The sequence below is a fragment of the Bos indicus genome, chromosome 28 (genome assembly GCF_029378745.1).
Source record: "Bos indicus isolate NIAB-ARS_2022 breed Sahiwal x Tharparkar chromosome 28, NIAB-ARS_B.indTharparkar_mat_pri_1.0, whole genome shotgun sequence".
Classification (NCBI taxonomy): Eukaryota; Metazoa; Chordata; class Mammalia; order Artiodactyla; family Bovidae; genus Bos; species Bos indicus.
The window spans coordinates 26018042-26038337 of record NC_091787.1 but is presented as its reverse complement, the minus strand read 5'-3'; the positions used below and the strand labels follow the sequence as shown (position 1 = coordinate 26038337).

At 52.5% G+C, this 20296-nt stretch overlaps 1 protein-coding gene and 1 long non-coding RNA gene across 5 annotated transcripts; both read right to left on the bottom strand.

Annotated features, from left to right (window-relative positions):
• Window positions 1-1008: 1008 nt before the first annotated feature.
• On the bottom strand, window positions 1009-16346 carry LOC109553946 (uncharacterized). Of its 2 annotated transcripts, none has more exons than XR_011564688.1 (3): window positions 13458-16346; window positions 10980-12547; window positions 1009-1188 (listed from the first exon to the last, which is right to left on the bottom strand). It is a non-coding gene; the product is annotated as an uncharacterized lncRNA (long non-coding RNA). The 2 variants fall into 2 exon arrangements; XR_011564689.1 differs by lacking the exon at window positions 1009-1188 and adding an exon at window positions 2800-5808.
• Window positions 16347-17096: 750 nt separating this feature from the next.
• On the bottom strand, window positions 17097-20069 carry FAM241B (family with sequence similarity 241 member B). 3 transcript variants are annotated; one of them, XM_019954242.2, is made up of 4 exons: window positions 19930-20062; window positions 18827-18942; window positions 18564-18693; window positions 17097-17889 (listed from the first exon to the last, which is right to left on the bottom strand). In XM_019954242.2, exons 3-4 carry the CDS (start codon window positions 18654-18656, stop codon window positions 17620-17622), a joined length of 363 nt encoding a protein of 120 aa, XP_019809801.1. In that variant the 5' UTR covers window positions 18657-18693; window positions 18827-18942; window positions 19930-20062; the 3' UTR covers window positions 17097-17619. The 3 variants fall into 3 exon arrangements, with proteins under 3 accessions (XP_019809801.1, XP_019809800.1, XP_070638384.1); XM_019954241.2 differs by lacking the exon at window positions 18827-18942 and having other exon boundaries at window positions 19930-20069; XM_070782283.1 differs by lacking the exons at window positions 18827-18942; window positions 19930-20062 and having other exon boundaries at window positions 18564-18712.
• Between the last annotated feature and the right edge of the window lie 227 nt (window positions 20070-20296).

Here is a 20296-nt window from a genome sequence, read left to right as displayed (position 1 = left end):
TGAAGAAGCCGCCCAGCATACAATTCTCATGAAATAGACATCCTTGTGCCCAAAGAGGCCATAACAACTTCCTGTTTGTTTTAAAATTAGCATGTGCCGCATTTTCCTTGCATGATTCCTTAATGTGATCTCTTCTATCTGGAAGAATGGCACCCGTAATTACAGGAAGTGCGTTTGTGTGTGCCCTGCCGACTGCACTTCCTGCTTGGCAGGGGCGGGAGGGGCAGCACTCAGGTCGTCCAGTTGCCCGTTTCCCATTCGGAGTTGGGGATGGACATAAATGTGGCCATTCCCTGGCCCAGTCTCAACACCCACGCACCAGAGGCCTTGGGATGGTCACAGGAAAGCCGACAGCTCAGCGTTCTGCACATTATAAGCCTAGACTGGGGGCTAAAAATGGCCTCAGGAAAAACCAGCCATAGTTGATCAAAGAGTTCTTCCCGCTTGGAGGAAACCCCCCAGAGCATGAGCTCATCCCACGCTGCTCCCAGGAGGATTCCAGATCACCAGATGGGAGGCAGGCTGGTGGGCCAAACTGCCCTGTCTCCTTAGTGACGTCCTTCGCCTAATCCCTGGGGTTCCGATCGTGACAGGAGATCTACAGCTTTGCCCCCACTCCCCACCGGCCTTGCCAGGCTTGTCCCGGGGCCTGGGAGGGCGGGAAGGGCCGGAATCCAGCTCCTAGCCCCTGCCAGCCCAGCAAACAAGGCCTCAGAATACAAGTGAACAGTCGCAAGTTCAAGGGGACCTGGAGTTTGTGAAGGGCTACTTCCCAGACCTCCCTCATGTAAACCAACTGTGCAAAGTGCTGAGCAAACTCTGGGAGACAGTGAAAGACAGGGAAGCCTGGCATGCTGCAGTCCATGGGGCCGCAGAGTTGGACAGGACTTAGTGACTAAATAACAATAACAAACCTGTCCTTCTGGGTCAAAGCACTGTTAGGAACCAAGCAGCGTGCAGCCCCGAACAACCCTCCTGTTCTTCCTCTGGCAAGTTGAAGGCTGCACCTCATACTCAACAAATCTTCATTTTGTTGCTTGTAAAGTATAGACGGGGAGAGGCACACAGTATAAGCCCCGGGAAGAGGGAGTCCAGCAGCTGGGGCTTGGAGGAAAAAGCTTCAGGAGGCCTGGCCGGTGGCCGAACTCTTCTGCACCCCTAGGCTTTGCCAGGGCAGACGAGAGAGAGCTGGATGGAAGGAGAGAGAACCATTTAGCATCCCAGGGCTCAGGGCAAAGCCTCAGTGAGCCGGAAGAAGGCCCGGGCTCTGGTGCTGACTCTGAACAGAGCTGGAGGCAAACATGTGAGCCTTCAGACACCCCACCTCTGCCTCCCCCATGCAACAAAGACATAGTTAAGCCTCAGCACCATACACAGGGCCTTGGAACAAGGTGGGGAGAGCAAAGGGGCCCACTGGGAATCAACAGCATTTGCCAACCTCCTTGATAAACATCACTGGCGGCTCCACTGACCCAGAGGCCCCAGGACTCTAAGTGTGGTTGGGGCAGGAACTTCAGGTTTGAGGGGGGTCGTTTGAGGGTGAAGGGGTACAGCCAGGTAGAAACTCCACAAAGGCAGAGTGACAGCCCTACCCTGGCCACATCTACGGGGAGCTTGGCCTGGGCAACAGCAGATGGAGGGACTTGGCTGGAGTCCATGCGGCCAAGGGAAGGGGGCTATGGGCAACCCCCCTTTTCAAAGTCTCGTTTGGCTCTGGGTTTTGTCCTGTGGGGTCAGGGTTTGTAGGGTCTTTGGCCCAAGGGGAGGTTAGCTGGAGACAGCTGATGTGGTCAGGCTTCCAGTTCAGTCCCCAGGCCAAGCAACCTCATTCCTACCACCTTCAGAAACACCCCCAGCCAGGGACTGTCGGGCTTTGCCTTTTTCTTTAGGAAATTCCTTGAATCACTTTGCATTTATCCTCATGGGTTGCCAACTCCCAACACACACACACACACACTCATAAAACGCAATCACACACAACCTTTTGATACCTCCATGGGTTCCCTTCCATCTTTCCAAATGTACAGACATTTCTTTTGGGCCATTTTATGTATTATGTATAAAAATGATATGTGTATTTTTCATTCTGCCCTGTCTACCTAATACATCTCATACAAGTTTTTACGTATAAACACTGTTTGATAGCACAGCTATTTTAAAAGAGAACAAGTACAGATGCTCATGGGTTTCCAGGTGGTGCTACTGGTAAGGAACCCAGCTGCCAGAGCAGGAGACGTAAGAGATGTGGGTTCGATTTATGGGTCAGCAAGATCCCCTAGGTGAGGAAATGGAAACCCACTCTAGTATTCTTGCCTGGAGAATCCTATGGACTGAGCCTGGGGGGATACAGTCCATTGGGTCACAAAGAGTTGGACATTACTGAATGACTAATACTTTCACTTTTCACAGAAGCTCATGCATTGCAGGCTGAGGGTGGGGAGAAGGGAGAGAGGAGAGACCTGGAAATGGAAAGGCCAGTCCGCGGAGCTGCAGGCACTGAACACACAGCACAGCGTGCGCCCAGCAGCTCTGGCCCCGGGGACACCCCCTTGAGTACCCATTGAGTTCCTCTGGTCTCAGAGGAGACAGAGGGGAGCAGATCCAAGATCTACAGCAGTAGGGCAGGGGTTCTTAAAGAAGAAAATGCAGAAATCCAAAAATAATCATAGGTGCAAAAATGAAAACTTATTTAGGATGAGAAAAATCAAAACAAATTACAAGTTTTAAAAAGCTGATGAATTCCATAGACATTACAAAATCCAAAACGATATTCCAGATCAGCCTCTGCCTTTGCCCAGTTCAGACCTCATTCCCCTCCCCTCCACCTGCTCTGGAGCCATCCACATAGCCCCAGGAGGCACCTCTTTGCCCAGCACAGGGGACATCAGAAACCCACAGGAGCTGTTTGCCTCCCTCCACCCAGGACAGCCAGCGATGAATGCCACAGCCAGCGACACACCTCCTTGAACCCAAACAGACTCTCCTCAGCTTGGCGTCCCCGGAGCCAGATCCCAGGGACGTCCTGACCAACCCCTCCAAGCATCAGGCAAAGTGAAGGGAGCAGTCAGTGGTCTTCACGGGTCGCAGTTAAACTATTTCATCTGTGCAGTTATTACAAATACCTGTCGCCATGGGGACACACGGCGAGGACCCTTCCTGGGCCTGTCAGGGCTCCGGGGCACGGGGGCACCCTGGCTTTGAAGTCTCATCAGCTTCCGGTAGCGACACATCTGCCAGAGGCCTTCACCCTTCACTTTGTCTGGTTGACTTTATCACAAGGTAAATGTCACTTCCTCCTGAGCCCTAGCCTACGACAGGGCCTTGCTGTTCTCTCTTACAGAACCCTGCTTTTCCCCTGTTGAGTAGTTTCCATAATTGGTAGCTGTATTTCTGTGTGTTTATTGACTGGTGTCTGTCTCTCCCAGCAGACTGTCAGTCCCAGAGGGCAGGGTCCACATCTGTCTTGTCTACTGTGGGTCCCCAGAGTCTAGTCCCCCCAGCCCACTATCCACGATGACAGGGAGAGTAAACAGCCTGCTGCCGTGTGGGACACTGTGTAGGTGTCAGAACACAAACCACCAAGGGGTGAATGAGCTCCTCTGCTCTCGGCCTGCCCAGTGACCCCCTTCCGGCAGCTAACTGCCTGCTGAGTGCACACAACGCTCAGAGATACACAAAGCCTAAAAGAAAACAAGAGGAAGAAGGAAGAGGTATCAGGGGAGGTGATGGGGAATCATCAACAGAGTGTTACACCTTTTATAGTGTTTATTAAAGATGTGGAAAATATCATATAAAATATGAAAACACAAAAATAGCGTTTGTGGGTGTGTGTGTTTTGTTTTGAACAAGTTAGTAAATTCTGGAAGGTTCAAAAGGAAGCAAGACAGGAAGATGGAATGGGATAAACCTTCTATGTCACAAGTGAACTACACTATATTATAGATATTCCTTGATTTACATGATGAGGTTACATCCCACTGTAAGTGGAAAACGCATTTCATACACCTAACCTGCCAAACATCACAGCTTAGCCAGCCCACCTGAAACATGCTCAGAACCCTGACAGTAGCCTACAGTTGGGCAAAACCACCTAACACCAAGTTATTTTATAATGAAGAGCTGAATCTCTTGGGTAATTTATTTATTACTCTACAGAAAGTGAAAAGAAAGATGTGGGTGCAGAATGGTAGTCAGTGTATCGGCTGTTTACCCTCGTGGCAGCGTGGCAGACAGACCTGCCGCTGCCCAGCATCATATATTGCTAACTTGGGACAAGGTCGGAATTCAAGATTTGAAGTTCCATTTCCGTTGAATGCCTTTGCACCATTGTGAAGTTGAAACGTTATAAGTTGAACCATTATAAGCTAGAGACTGTTTGTGTATAAGTATTTCTTAGAAATATGAAATTAGTCAGGAAAATAGGTTGGCCAAAGAAATAAGAGAGAAAGACTGAGAGATGGAAAGAGGGAGGGAAAGAAGGAGGGAAGGAAGGAAGGAATCATTAAGACCTCAGAACTCAGCAAAATGAGAGAAGTTACGTAAAAGGTTGTAGCGATGTTCGGCCTGAGCTGAAACTGACCTCTCAGCTCTGCAGTGCGGTTCACCTGATGAACGGGACTTCCAAGTGGAGTCATCAGTATGTGGGCCATGCAGTGACTTGGTTTTAGGGAGCAGGACTGGAGCTAGCCACCAGTCTACACTCATCCCACACTACAGAAAGGGCTCCTGCCTGCGCTCACCTGGCCTGAGGGAGCTCTGGCCATCACACAGGACAAACTGGGAGCTTCCAGGAGTGGAGGGCTGACACTCCTTCATGTCCACAAGACCTGTTTCCATTGTACCAGAACCCCTCAGGCCTTGTCCACCAGGAGGGGAAGCTGATCACAGGTTTCTGGAAGCAGAACCGGCTCTCCTCCTGGGCCTCCCTGGCAGCCCCTCCCAGCCCCCAGTTCCTCTGTCCCCCAGGATGTCCTTTGTCTGCAGCTGTGTCTGTGAGCGACTCTCTGCACCCCTTTCTTTAGCCCCTTCTTTCTTCTGTCGGCAGTGTAGCACATGTTCCCCACCCCCCGACTGATCTATTTGAGGAGAATGTGGGGAAACGACTCTTTAATTAATCTCCTGCCTTCATTAATTATTGTAATGGCTTTCAACTTGAGGTTGGGTGGGGAGAGGGTCACAATGCGCCTAATATGTTTTGATGTCGACAAACACATTCTCTCCTTGGCAGAGAAAGAGGCCTGCTTGGGGTTTGGGGCTGTGGAGTGATTTACAGAGAACACCAACATCAGAGAAATTCTCCCACTACAGACTCCTGGGTCGGCTTTCTGGAACTCTCCCTCACCCCCACAGGCTCTTTCTCTCCCCTTAAGATCCGTGTCTCCTTGCCTCACTTGTCCCCCTCTCCCAATGCACCTCCTCTGTTAACTCATCTCTTTTTCCCATATTCACATCCCTCTTTTTCCCACCACACCCCTCTTGCTGACTCTCTCCTCCAAAGCAGAGGAGTCTTAGGTAACGTGGCTGATGAGCAGAATCTCCTGAGCCAATGTCATTGCCTACAAGCAAAGGGGCCAGAGTCCTGAAGGGCACCATGGGCAGGAGAGGTGGGAACCGGGTCTGCTCTGGCCTGTTTCTCTGTGGAAAGCCCTCAACTGGCCTCTAGGGGTGTCTCACTGTCTTCATGAGAGCAGGCAAAGGTTACCAGGGGAACCCTGTGTAAACAAAATGCTTGCCAGGCTTTCGTGGATCTTGAGAAGCCTTCCAGGTCTGCCATCAGTAGGGAAAAGACAATTTGGGCTGGCAGGATTTCTGGAAAGAAGGAAGGAGATGGAGCTAAGAAAAACATCCCACAAATCACTCTTCAATGAGGTGAGTCTCCACGGCAACCTGGCCAGGGCTGAGAGCCACAGAGGCAAGAGATGCACTGTTGCCATGGAAACCACATCCTAGAAACCCACTGGTATTGGTCCCTGTTTGCCTTTGCAGATGAGGTGCTGGGGGCGGGGGCTAGACCTCCAGGGTCCCTCAGAGAAACGGGATGGAGGAGAGAGGAAGAAAAGAGGGGAGAGAGACAAGGGCAGGAGAAAGAGAGGCAAGAGGGGAGAGGAGATGGAGAGACGGAGAGAGAGGATGACGGAAGGAAGGAGAGAGGAGAGGAAGGGACCAGATGGCCTCTCAGGTGGATCCTGAGTTCTCGGGGCTTTGCCCAACAGCAAAGGAAGTACTCTGTGCACTCAGTATGGGCATGTGTGAGTGAGTGAGCGGAAGGGGCCTGAGCTGGAGCCCAGGCTAAGCCTCATGCCAGGTGGAGCCAAGGCAACTACTGTCCTCCTTGCTTTACCCCATCATCACTCAAAATGAGTAAATGGAGCACACCCGGGGGGACCTGCTCACTGACCACAGAGCAACTCCCCTGCAGGGTCTGGAACCAGAGGAACCCCATTCGGGGCCTCCGAGCCCTCTGCCCCAGGGTGCCCAAGCACAGGGGCTCCAGAGGGAAGGTGATGGAAGTGGGCCCCAAAGCCTGCCGGCCTCTTGCCCTAATTACTCCCAGACACGGTCTGCGGGTCCCTTTTTCTGGGAGTTAAGTGGCCACTGTGTGCTAGCGCCACCTGCTGGTGACCACTGGAAGCAAGCCAGCCGTGACTAGAACTGGCTGGTCCTACGGTGACCTCCACTGAGCCGTGGCACCCTCTTCAAGCTAGGTGTCAAACTGGTACCCTCCTTCAAGCCCCTCAGACAGCCTGTGGGCATCATGAACTCTTCAGTCAAATGATCCAGCGTTTCTTTGAGTGTCTGGTCTTGTCAAGTCAGTTCCCTCACTGGGCTTCCACGTCCCATCTGTGCAATGAAGATCTGGAAGGGCTCTTTATGGCTTGGATAGTCTGATTCCTGGACTCAAGCCAGAATCTAGCTCCTATCTGGAGGATTACTGTGAGCCTTAAGGGAGATACAAGAACCCCACCCCAACGTACTGTTCCTTGGGCTTGGAGCTCTATAAACCCCACATGGTTCAGGGGTAGCCTGGCCCAGGAGGATCCAGGGTTTCCCCATCACCCTCCCTTTACCAAGTGAGCCCCACTGAGAGGGAGACAAAGCTTAAGCACAGTCACACACAGCATGCACTACCAGACATGCCCCAGACCCCTGCAAACCCACCTGCTCTTCCTCTGTAGTCTGAAAAATCTCCTGGGTCCACAAAGACTCCTAGAAGTCTGTCAGAGGGGAAGGGAAGCTGGGGAACCAACATTCTTCTAATCAGTGTGGGTGCCCACCACCTTTGAACAAAGAAGTTTCCTACATTTTCTGTAGGAGAGATGCCACTTTAGTGCTTCCTGAGCATCTATGCCTGCTGAACTGTCTGCTGGCAACTGAGAGAGCCAGGGCCATAGTGAGGGAGTTCTGGAGGTGATGGTGGGCACCTTGCTAGCCCAGAAAGGCAGGAAGTAAGTGAAGAGAGGCTTTGGGTCAGGAGAGCCAAGTTCAAATCAAAGCTTCTTCTTAGTAGTTCCATGATCTGTTGCCATTTTCCCATGGCCAACTGGAGGTACTAGCAGCGCCTACCTCCCAGGCTTTTGGTGAAGATTAAATGAGACAATGTGTGAGAAGCCCTTAGCACAAGGCCTGGCCCACAGCAGCACTCATCGTTACAGACTCAACTCAGAAGGCTCTGGACTTGGACCAGGTCAATTCGGATTCATTATAATATCAACAACATGTATAACGTGTTTCTCCTGTTAATAACTATTTGTGGAGCATCTATTATGTGCCAGCCACTGTGCTGCACAACAGAGCTAGCGCAACAGAGAAGACAGGTGTGATGCCAGGCTTCACGGAGTTCTAGTCTGGTGAGAGGCAAGGGAAAGTGGTAGACAGACCTCAAACAAATAGTGACATGGAAAATAAATTACTCTCCATTTGGAAAGGGAAGCAAAAGTGCCAAGGGAGCATGGGACTAGGCAGCTGGCCTGATCTGAGTGGTTAGGGAGGCCTGATCTTCCTCTCCCACCTTCAGGCTGACTGGAATAAGAACACGATGGCTGGAGCTTAGCAATCAGCTCGGACCACAAGGCAGGGCTGGGGGATAAGATCAAACTGCGTGCCTGACAGCTTTGTGAAGGTGCCCAGCCCCTTTCTGTATTGTCTACTTCTGACTTTTTTTTTTCATTTTCCTGAGGGAACATTATTTGAATCTTCTTTAAGAACAGTACTGTTTTTAGATCTTATCTGTCCTTGTCCTCAGAAAGTTCTGAACCACTGGACCGGGGTTAGTAATGAACACGCTGCCTCCTCTTTAGACTGTAAGAATATTGGGGGCAGAGGGGTTGTCCAACCCAGGGTTTCCTCATAAGAAGGAGTTTGAAGAGTTAGTTTCATTGAGTGGGAAGGAGTTGACAAGAGACAGGAAAAAAAAAAATCACTGAACAGATAAATTAAGGTGGATGTAGTTGGAGAAGGAAATGGCAACCCACTCCAGTGTTCTTGCCTGGAGAATCCCAGGGACGGGGGAGCCTGGTGGGCTGCCGTCTATGGGGTCACACAGAGTCAGACACAACTGAAGCGACTTAGCAGCAGCAGCAGCAAACCTGGGGCAAGAAGCCCAAATCATTTCAAGTGATGTCTGAAGACAGAGCTAGAGGAGCGTGGGGCAGGGAAACTCTGCAGCCAAGGACAGAATCTAGCAGAACAAGAGCTGAGAGGATTGAACCCAGGGACAGGACTGATCTCCAGAACAAAATACTTTGGAGGTATTAAAGGGTTCCTCACGAATGGCTTCAACTTGACCCTGACTTTGAATGTAATGTCTAGGGAAGACTCAAGACTTGGGCAGCCAAGAGACCTGGTTTTTAAATCCTGTTGTGCTGCTTACTAGCTGGGTGAATTTAGGTAACTTGCATGACCTCTCTGAGCTTTCGTTTACTCATAAAAGAAGTAAAAATAGATGGAATAATATATATGTACTCTGAAAGGCAATGCCAAAGAATGCTCAAACTACCGCACAATTGCACTCATCTCACATGCTAGCAAAGTAATGCTCAAAATTCTCCAAGCCAGGCTTCAGCAGTACGTGAACCATAAACTTCCAGATGTCCAAGCTGGTTTTAGAAAAGGCAGAGGAACCAGAGATCAAATTGCCAACATCCACTGCATCATGGAAAAAGCAAGAGAGTTCCAGAAAAACATCTATTTCTGCTTTATTGACTATACCAAAGCCTTTGACTCTGTGGATCACAATAAACTGTGGAAAATTCTGAAAGAGATGGGCATACCAGACCACTTGACCTGCCTCTTGAGAAACCTATATGCAAATCAGGAAGCAACAGTTAGAACTGGACATGGAACAACAGACTGGTTTCAAATAGGAAAGGGAGTATGCCAAGGCTGTATATTGTCACCCTGCTTATTTAACTTATATGCAGAGTTCATCATGAGAAACGCTGGGCTGGAAGAAGCACAAGCTGGAATCAAGATTGCCGGAAGAAATATCAATAACCTCAGATATGCAGATGACACCACCCTTATGGCAGAAAGTGAAGAGGAACTAAAAAGCCTCTTGATGAAAGTGGAAGAGGAGAGTGAAAAAGTTGGTTAAAGCTCAGCATTTAGAAAACGAAGATCATGGCATCTGGTCCCATCACTTCATGGGAAATAGATGGGGAAACAGTGGAAACAGTGTCAGACTTTATTTTTTTGGGCTCCAAAATCACTGCAGATGGTGACTGCAGCCATGAAATTAAAAGACGCTTACTCCTTGGAAGGAAAGTTATGACCAACCTAGATAGCATATTCAAAAGCAGAGACATTAATTTGCCAACAAAGGTCCGTCTAGTCAAGGCTATGGTTTTTCCAGTGGTCATGTATGGATGTGAGAGTTGGACTGTGAAGAAGGCTGAGCACCAAAGAATTGATGCTTTTGAACTGTGGTGTTGGAGAAGACTTTTGAGAGTCCCTTGGACTGCAAGGAGATCCAACCAGTCCATTCTGAAGGAGATCAGCCCTGGGATTTCTTTGGAAGGAATGATGCTAAAGCTGAAACTCCAGTACTTTGGCCACCTCATGCGAAGAGTTGACTCATTGGAAAAGACCCTGATGCTGGGAGGGATTGGGGGCAGGAGGAGAAGGGGACGACAGAGGATGAGATGGCTGGATGGCATCACTGACTCGATGGACGTGAGTCTGAGTGAACTCCGGGAGTTGGTGATGGACAGGGAGGCCTGGTGTGCTGCAATTCATGGGGTTGCAAAGAGTCGGACACGACTGAGCGACTGAACTGAACTGAACTCCCCCCACACTGCCTAGTATATTGTGGTTGTTGTTGTTTAGTCTTTTGCTCAAGTCTGACTGTTTTGCGACTCCACGGACTATAGCCCACCAGGCTCCTCTGTCCATGGGATTTCTCAGGCAAGAATACTGGAGTATCAGTATTCAAAGGAAACTGGGCTGAGTGAAGACAGGTGAGTGTGGAGGTACTGGTGGGTGCTACGTTGGATGGGGCTGCACTAGACACAGCCCCCCAAACCTAGAGAGAGCCCACCTCGGTGATGACAGCAAGCCTGGCCTATCACCCCATGAGACTTCTTAGTCCATGTTCTGCCTGGAGGCTCCAGTACCCGGGGCTCTGGATCAAGACAGGCCCCAAGGCCCTTGTCGACAGTCTCTTCCTGGGTGGCCTCAGTCACCCTGCACCCTCCCGTCCTATCCCCTAGGGCTCCCAGCCCAGGTCTGCTACCTCCCAACTGTGCAACCAGGTGTGAGTTGCTTTAAATTATCCAAGCCCGAGAGTCACCATCCATGAAAAGGGAGAGACGTCTTTTTTTTCTTTGTGGGAGGATGAAATGGGACAAGGCTCCTACACCGGATGAGACCATAGTAAATTCATTCTAATGAAATTGCATACACTCTCTGCCAGAAACCCGAGTTCTGCTAGTACTGAAATGCAAGGCAATTGTAAGCCTGGTCTGGTTGACCCCAGCACTCACCTGGGGCAGAAAGAGGATGATTTGATGGTGGGATGGAAGTCATGCTCCTGCACAAATATTCCACAAGGTGGCGCCATGGTATAACATTCACAGCCCTTCAGGCCAACAAGCCAAGATTGCTGGGGTCTCCAGGGTCTACCCTGCACAAGAGGAACAGGACTTCATTAGCCAAGTCAGAGCTAAAGAAAGTCTGAAGCTGTATCATTCTTCACAGCTTCCCTCCATCTCCTTCACCTAGATCTTCATCAAAAGTGTGGTGGGAAGACAGTGGGGGAACAGGGACAGTGACAATGGCAATGCCAAGCCATGCCAGCTGCAAAGTTCATTAAGCATCTCCTATGGGAAAGGCTCTGTGGCAGGGACTGTCGAGTTTTAGAGCGGAGAGGGGCCTTCGAGGAAACCCACCCGTGCCGCTTCGTTTTTCCAGGATGGGAGGCCAGCAGAGGGTAATGCCTGTCTGTCAGAGGTGGTAGAGGCCAGTCAGGCTCACCTTGGGGTTCAGCATGACACAAGACGATGGGTTTCAGGTGAAGCCTCCACAGGTGAGGGAGAAGCCAGGGGGAGACAGGAAAGTCACTCCATCCAGCTGCAAAGGGGACTGAGGAGACCAACTGGGTGTGACTTTCTAGGCTATTCCTGCCTCACTCTCTCCTGGCACACAGAACACCCTCCCTGACTGTCTGCTGAACGGACTGCCCTCCTGGGACAAAGATTAAACCATCCTGGGAACTTCTTCCTCCAGCCCTGAAGAAGGGGGCATTTCTGTCAGGGCCCCCATATTTCAGAGAAGCAGCCCCATGGAGTGGTTCAAGGTCAGAGCTACAAGGCCCTTGGGGGTCAACTGGATCAACCCCGTGGTACAGGGGACTCCCAGGAGGGCAGCAGAGAGTCAACAACTCACTCCAGTACCAAAACTCAACAAAATGAAGCAGCTTTCTACGCACTAATATGACGTGTGTCCAGGATATACTGTTAAATTTAAAAGTAAGAGAAGAAAACGGATTTAATTTTCCATTATTTATATTTAAAAAGAAGACAAAATTACTATATTTGTGTTTGCACATATTTGCATAAATAAGTTCTGGAAGGATTTAAAAGATGCTAAGAACAGTAGAGGATGAAGCGGGGAATGGATGGATGGATGAGGAGGAGGAAGGAAGGAGACTTTGCCCGTATGCATCTGTCCATTGTCCGGTCTTTAACCATGCAAACAAATTGTTTTTCAGACTAAATTTTTAAAACATTCTTATGGCTGATTCACATTGTTGTATAGCAGAAACCAACAAAAAATGTAAAGCAATTATCCTCCAATTTAAAAACACTTTTAAATAGCCTGCCCAAGATCATACAATGCTTCCCACAGTTGTAGGATGCTTTCACATGGCAGGGTATGAAATGATTTGTGGTTCACAAGATGATGGTAAGTAATTCACAAACACAGCACTGAGTCCTTCCATGAGAAAGCCATTCCCTTTTCATTTCTCTTCATTCTTCTGAATCCATCAAGGGGAGCGTTTCAGCAAGATGCCAATGGGTCTGTAACACCTCTCCAAATCCTCATAAACCACCTTTTTAACAAAGAAAGCAGGTATCAGACGTAGAGCCTTGACCAACAGCAGTGGCTGCTAGCTAAATGGTGAAAATGGAATCATGTCATTTTCTCTACACTGAATTTACTTGTACTAATATTTATGAGGAATGGCAAGGAACATTGGCCTTCAATTTGCAATAGTACTACGAGTCTTCCTTTTCAAAATACTTTTAAGTAAAATTTGTGTTGCTCTAAAGAAAACTATTATGTAAACCCTAATGCCACCACTGTGTGAGCACGGTATTATCAAGTGCTAGCCTTGTGCCAAAAAGTGCTAAGTATTTCCCATGAATTTATATACTGATCCTCCCGCCAGCGGGAGGTGCAGATGAGGACATGGAGAGGCAGGGAGAACGTGGACCTTGCCCAAGGTCACTGGTTGACTGGACGTGGAGTTGGGAATTTGGCATCCAGCCCCCCGTAGGGCCCAGCACCGGAGGGACTAACGCAAGCAGCACAAGGAGGCATGAGCCTTAGGCCTTGGTCCTCCCATGGTGGCACCCTGCTAGACAGGCTGCAGGCTTCTCTCTCCATCTAGCTTTGGGGGCACAGCCCTCTGCCCTCCTCACCCTAGCCTGTCTGGTCCTTCAGGGACCCTACATGAGATAATCGGACTTCTCTCCTTGTCGGTTTGCAATGAAAACGTCGCATGTTCAGGAAAGCAGGGAAGAGAGTTGCACCCCATCCAGTGGCTGCGGCCCGGAGCTGGGAAGCTCTAGAGGCCCCCCATCCAGGCAGCTCATCTAGAATCCTTCCACCCACCCTGTGCCCTCCGCCCTCACAGAACTGATCTGATGGTCACATGGATGCCAGCAGGTGGTGAGGCCTGTGACCACCCTGTCTCTCTCCTCTCTCTGGACCACAGCCCAGTCAGGGGCTGAACTTACCCACAACGCTCCATCAGAATCACCTGGGCGGCTTTGTTAGCGGCAGGTTCTGGGCCACACCCCTCAGCGCGTCTCAGAGTCTATGGTGAGGTCTGGGGATCTGCATTTGAAACAAGTCTAGACGTGTGGTCAAGACTGGGCTTGGCCTCAGTCTGAATCCTAGCTCTAACCACTGCTCACTTAGGGGTTGAAGTGAGGGGGGATCCTCGGGTGGATTAATATGTTCTCCAGTGTGCTCAGCCCTGGTGGCTCAGACAGCAAAGAATCAGCCTGCAATGCAGGAGACCTGGGTTTGATCCCTGGGTCGGGAAGATTCCCTGGAGAAGGAAATGACAACCCACTCCAGTATTCTTGCCTGGAGAATCCCATGGACAGAGGAACCTGATGGGCTACAGTCCACGGGGTCGCAGAGTCAGGCAGAACTGAAGCGACTCACACACACAGTGTGCTCAGCAGTGAAGGACAGCACTGACAGAACCGATGACGTTCTGCTGACAAATGACACCGAGCGCTTAGCACAGTGTCAGGCACACAGCACATTCAGCAAATCCCTCCTGTCCTGACACGAGACACGTAACAAGGCCTCCGCTTAAGGAGCGAGAGAAGCAGCTGCATGTCTTCTCCAGCAGGGCGGAGAAGTGGGGCGGGTGGTGACACTGGTCATCAAAGCCCAGCACTGCCCCCAGCCGGCGGTTCTGGCTGCCTGGACGTGGTGACTGCTCTGGCTGAGCCCACTGCACTGGCTCAAGGGGCAGCATCTGAGGAGGAGCTGCAGGAGTTGGAGCATTCTCCCCCCATGCCCCCTGTCCATCTCCCTCACCCACCGCACCAAGCATGATCCCCAAGGCTCTAGGCAGCAGGAAGGACCCAGATCATTACCCCTCATTGGAGATGAGCAACAAGGCTCTAGAGGCTAAGTGAGCCGTCCAAGGTCACAGACCCACAAAGCAGAGCAGAGTCTGCAAACAAACAGGCTTCCTCCAGGGCCCAGCCATCCAGGGTGCGGGGCCTTCTCTGCCCTCATGGTCGGGCATCCCTGGGCAGAGGCTCTGACCACCAGAGCAGGGCTTTTCCCTTACCTCAGAGAGCTGGAGTCCTTGGTTGGAAAGCCTGGCTCCCTGCCTCTGTTAAATGGCCCAAGCAGAGGCCCAGAGCTGGCAACACTGTTTAGCTCTGTCTCAGGCTTGGTGTTTCTTCTGGGGAGATGGAGCTGTGGTCCCCACTTGCAGGCTAGCTGATGGGTGGGGAAGGGTAGAGGGTGTAGAGCAAACGGCTTGGAACTTGTGGAAGGAAGGGCCCAAGAGGCCACTGGTGCTGGGAGATGGAGCAGCAACAGATGGTGGGGCCAGGAGCTCCTCACCAGACAGCCCCAACTAGGGGGTTGAAAAAGCCCCATGGGGGGACAATGGTTGTCTCCAGCCTCACAGAGGCAGCAGAGGGAATCCAGCTGTGGCTTCCGAGGCAGTCAGGCCACAAATCCAACCTGACATGGAAACACAGGGCTCGGAGGATTAGCCCTAGGGATTAGTAGAAACCTCCACTGAAATCTGGCCTCAAGGTGGCCCAGTCTGGGGGGTCCCATCATGTAGCAGGCAGAGTGGTGTGTCGGGGAGCAGAGGAGGAAAGGGGTTTACCTGTTCAGCAAACCTCCAGCTAGGACGCCCACTAGGCCAAGGCAGCGCTCGGCCTCACTCGGCAGTCTGCATCTGGCCATCTCCACCTGCTTAGAACACGCCTGCAGCACGATTTCTTGGTGGCGAGGGTTTACCAAAGGACCTCACACAGGAGACAGAGATGGCTTGTATTACTAGCAGCTCCAAAGGCTGCACAGCCCCAGGAGGCACCTTCTCTCAGCATACTGCCTCTACGAGGCATATTTTCAGACCCTGGACCTTGAGAAATGAGGCAGGACGTTGGTTAGCAATCCGCCTGGAGCCCACGGGGCACAGGGAAGGTGGGTTGAGGAAAGGAGGGTCAAGAGGGACCCCTGGGACCCCGGCCCACTTCAACCACAGCAGCTCTACTGGGTCTGTGTCTTGAGTGTTGAGCTCAAGCAGCAAACAGCCCTTCTTACTTCAACAACTCTCTTTTTTCAAATCCCCACTTCTTCCCTTAAGCTAGCTAACAAGTCCACAGAGATCGGGTTGGGGGGGGGGGGGCGTGCCACTGCCCCAGGGGCTGACGCCGGGGCTCCTCCCAACCCCCAACCTAGCGCTTGCCCGGTTGGCCTCCTTCCAGTGGGAGCAGGGAGGAGGGCCTGCCTTCTCTAAAGCACTCTCAATTCTCCTCCAAGGCTGCAGGCTTTGGGAATGGAAACTGAATTACAGAAAGACACAGTTCTCAGTCCTCCTGAATTTATGGACTCAGATTCATAGCCCTTCAAGGAATTTTATACGTTGAAGGTTCACTTAAGATTTATCTCTTCAGAGTTCTACAAGGCGAGAAGGCAAGGAAAGCTCAGCCCCAGAGAGAAGCACTGACGGGGAGGTTCAGGAGAGGGGAAGCTGTAGGGGTCGTCCCTCCCCCAGGGCTGCTGGGCTGGAGCCACTGGGGGCTGGGGGAGCAGGTGGCGGATGTGCCCCAGGAGGAGGTGCCCCAGGAGACAGCCAGGAGAGCAGCCAGGCCTGGGTACCCCCTCCCCTGCCCAGGCCCCAGAGGATCCACTGGGAGCTAGACTCCTAAATAAATAAATAAAGACACAGATGACCTTGAGAAGAAAGTCCTGTTTGAACAGCATAAAGCTCCCCCTGGGAGTGTCTGTGATAAAAGCCACCAGCCCCCTCCAGGGCACAGGGTTTGGGGGAGAGGGTTCTGTCCCCCATAGCACACAGGCTCTCAGGAGGGACAGGAACCATCTCCCCCTCTCCCCAAGTCTCCCCCACATACACCCCATGGTCTGCTGCCCCGACCCCGGCTTTCAAGAAGCACCTCCCAAACCTGCCTTCCTCCCCCACACCACCAGACCCAGAAGGAGGACCCTAAATGAAGGGTGACAAGTCTGGTCCCTGGGCATGGGGAGCCCTCAAGCTCACCCAGCCTCTCTCTGACCTCTCAGCCCACTGCAGGCCCAGAGGCCCGAGGCATCCAGTGCCACCCCGGCCCCCGAGCAGGGCCTCCACACAGACCCAGGGCTCAACCAGCCATAGTTCAAGGCCGCTACTCACCAAAAGCCGGGCACCCTCACCCTACATGCACCGACTGGTCAGTGCCAAGACCTCTGCTTTCTGAGGAGAGTGTCCCGAGGTTAGAGGCTGTGAGAGCCTTGGGAGGCTGAGGGAGGGCTGAACAGCCTCTGGTCCGAGCCCCAGGGCCAGGGAGACCTGCACCCCAGCTGTCCTGACACAGAGCCTCACTGGCTGTTCTTGTCAGAGGACCTGCCCCACACCACCCCACCCCCAACAAGGCCAACATCTAAGAGTGAGCCAGTTATCTACGCATCAGTCAAAGGGCCCAACTCCAGGCTTTACCTGGCCCACTGCCCCTGCTCTCAGAGGCTGCAGGGAAAAGGCTGGAAACCACCCTCCAAGGTCAATGCCCCCCTCTGCCCATTTCACCAGCCCCAGCCACTCCCAAACCACCCTCACCACGTCTTCCAGATCTCCATGCAGCCGTACTATGCATGTCTTTACGTGGACACACTTTTACTTAAATTTCTTTATTGAAAATGCCACCACAATACGTAGAATACCAGTACCAAGTGTCATAAATAAAAGGTAGCCAATAAAAATATACCATTAAAATGGAACAGAGCTATAAAAGTCTGGAAACTTTTCCCACTAAGCCCAGGCCTGCTCCCTAGTAACAGGGAAGCCAGCCCGTGTTCTGGGCATGAGAACACATTGGCACCTAGAGGAGACTTTCTTCTTGGCATAAAAGGATTGGAAGAGAATTGGAAAGAGAATCCCTCTCTTACTGTGACTTTGTGCTTAATGTCTGACACTAGCTAAACGCGTCTCAAGGGAATGAAGTGGGGATCACCCGATCCTTTGGGAATGTTGGACTAGAGGCTCCCTCTGCCTCTTGCGTAACACGATGTGCACACAAGGCTCTCTGAGCGCACCCTCAAGGCACCGGTGTGGAGCTCCTCCCCACGTGCCTGCTCTCACACCGAGGCCCCGCAGCTCCCTCTCCCACACACCTGCCCCCCAGCAGCCCCTGGAGGTCACCGCTGACTCAGGTGGGACACCAGGTAGACGAGGCCCACCAGCAGGAGCCCGCGCACGCCGAGCATCATGAGCAGGAACAGCAGCAGGATGGAGGTCACCGGTTCCACGGCGTGGTTGCCCAGATGCCACTGTGGGAAGCCCATATTCACCAGCTGCCGGTTGAGGTCATTGAAGGGGGACTGAGCGGCACCCAGCCTGGCGCCTGCCTGCTGCTGGCGGGGGCCGGGACCCCCCAGGGAGGCACCGTGGCCCCTATTGAGAAAGCTCTGTGAGGTGAAGACAGAGAGAGACGAATGAATCCAGAGAAAGCTTCCCTGGAGTTGAGGCACTGGAGGCAGGAGGATGCCTGCCCTCCCCTAAGACCACCTGGGGCCACACCCTCCTTTCTCAGCAATTCCCAAATGCTACTCATACGAAGCCCAACCACTGAGTCACAAGCTCTCAGAGCATAGAAAATGCCAATCCATGTTCCCTACGTCACGTGAGAGAGAGTAGAGGAAGGAGGCAACAGGGTAAGACTACAGGGTGTGGCTTCTGGGAGGACATTTTCAACCTCCTCCTTCCTTCTTTTCAACTCCTCATCATGCGGCCATGGGCTCATCTTCTCCACTTATTCTCCAGCTTCTCTCTCATCCAACAGACTCTAAAAGATGCTGGCTCCAGTAGGGGTTGCTGACCAGATTAAGGGAGAGAGCTCTTGGGTTTGAAGTCTGGGAAGGCTGCCTGGAGGAAGGAGAGCTGGGGAGGCAGGAGGCTGAGAAATAAATCTACTGGGGTTTTCCCCAAGCCTTAAACCCCCAGGCTGCCCATCCCTGCTCTCTATAAACAGGGCTTCAGTAGAAAAGGTTAATCACCAGCAAGGGAGCCTCTGGGAGCGAAGAAGTAACTGGTACATTGGACAGGAGACCAGCTGCTCTCATCCACAGGGCTGGGTGCCTACCTGTCGAGGAGTACTACTGCGTGGCTGGGTAGTATTCCTCACGCGGGGGTCATCATCCTGCACAATCTCCCCATTGGCCAAGATCCGAACCATCCTTCCAGGCTGCACCTTTCCCCAGGCCTCAAAACACCTGAAGGAAAACATTCACCAAAGAGATGCTTGCTTTCAGTGGGAAAAACTGCGATTCTGGGTGCTCACATTGGTGACCCAGGCTGAGCAGATGTTGTGTCTAGCTAATAAAAAGAAGAGAAACAAATACTCACTGTTTGAAAGAGCCCACTAGGAAAACTATCAAAAGGACCCTTGGAGGGACTTCCCTGGCAGCCCAGTGGTTAAGACTCCTCACCCCAGTGTAGGGGCACGTGTAAGTTCCCAGTTGCTGCAGGGCCAAAAAAAAAAAAGATCCTTGGAGAAGGAAGTTTTATTATTAATCACCACCGCCAGCAACAAAGGAGATGACAACTCTTGCTCATCAAGTCCACCAAGGCTCATCTCACTCACACCTCCCAACAATCTTGTAGGGCTGCTACAGCTAGCGACCCAGAGGGGCTTACCTCACTCACCTAGGACCACCCATACATGGGCAGCAGAGAAAGAGCATGAAACCAAGAACTCTGGCCCAAGGTCCCTCTCTGTTACTAAGTGTGGAGTTCAGTGTCTCCATTTCCCTTCCGTTAAGCAATGGTCCAGTGTGCTGTTCTTCGGGGAGATGCTAGGGACTCAGGCCTTCTGCCCGCAGGAGACAGGGCCCACTTCAGAGCTGCTTTCCTGCAAAGGGCTTACCCTCAGCAGCCCCTCACCTCTCAGGTAACACCAGGAGGGCGGGGCCAGCCTTCCCGAAATACAGGACGGGGGTGCTGCTGCGGATCTGGGAGGGGAAGGGAGAAAAGGAGGGGCAAGGGCCCCAAGGGAGTCCATGGCTGGAGGTGGGGGTCCTTCCACGCTTCTCCCCGAATCTGGGTCAAGGCCATTATTTTTCAGAATATGAGCCACAGTTTTCGTCTAAATTTTCAAAAGCACTCGTGACACACACGCCAAAAGGGGTTAAGAGCCCTTTTCCCTTGCCCAAGGCATGGACAGGCGGATCCCCTTTTCGAAGCCTGCTGGCCCCTACAAATAACCAAGAGGGTCCAAGGTTCTCCGCAGCCCCTTTGTGCCTTGCCATCCCGCCCCGCTGGGTGGGCTGAGGGTGCGGTGGGCCCTTCCAGCACTGAGGGAGGTGGGGGTGGGGAACGGGGGTGGCAGGGCGCGCTGCCGGGGTGGGAGGGGCCGCTGCCCAGGCCGCCGAGCCCGACTCCGAGACCAGGCCCAGGGGAAGGGAGGAATGCACCCTCGCTCCCCCGCGCCCAGGGTCTCGGACACTCACCTGCGGGCGCGGCTCCCGGGCCTCGGTGGCGTCCACTCCCCGCGGCTCCCAGGCCGCTTCCTCCCACCTGACCTCACAGGAAGCGCGCGCCGCAGCCGCACTGCCCCGCAGGTGGCGCGGCAGCTCCCTCTGTAGGCCTCTGGGGGAACTGCAGCTGCCGGGACCCAGGCGGCGCAAGAAGCGGGAGGAGGGAGGCACACCCGGCAGAAGTGGAACTGAGAGAGGACCCGGTGCACCTCAGGGCTGGGAGAGAGGGAGTGCAGAGGAAGAAGGAAAGCAAAGGGAAGGGAGAAGAGGAGGAGGAAAAACTAGGATGTGGGGGAGCCTCTGACCTGGCTGGCACAGGCTCAGCCCGCCGCTATGAGTT

Coding starts and splice junctions, on each gene's coding strand:
- FAM241B (XM_070782283.1), bottom strand. CDS start 18,707: ATGTTTTCCTTCAGGTGTTTTGAGGCCTGGGGAAAGGTGCAGCCTGGA. Junction 17,890..18,563: donor GCAGTAGTACTCCTCGACAG/GTAGGCACCCAG, acceptor TTCACCTCACAG/AGCTTTCTCAATAGGGGCCA.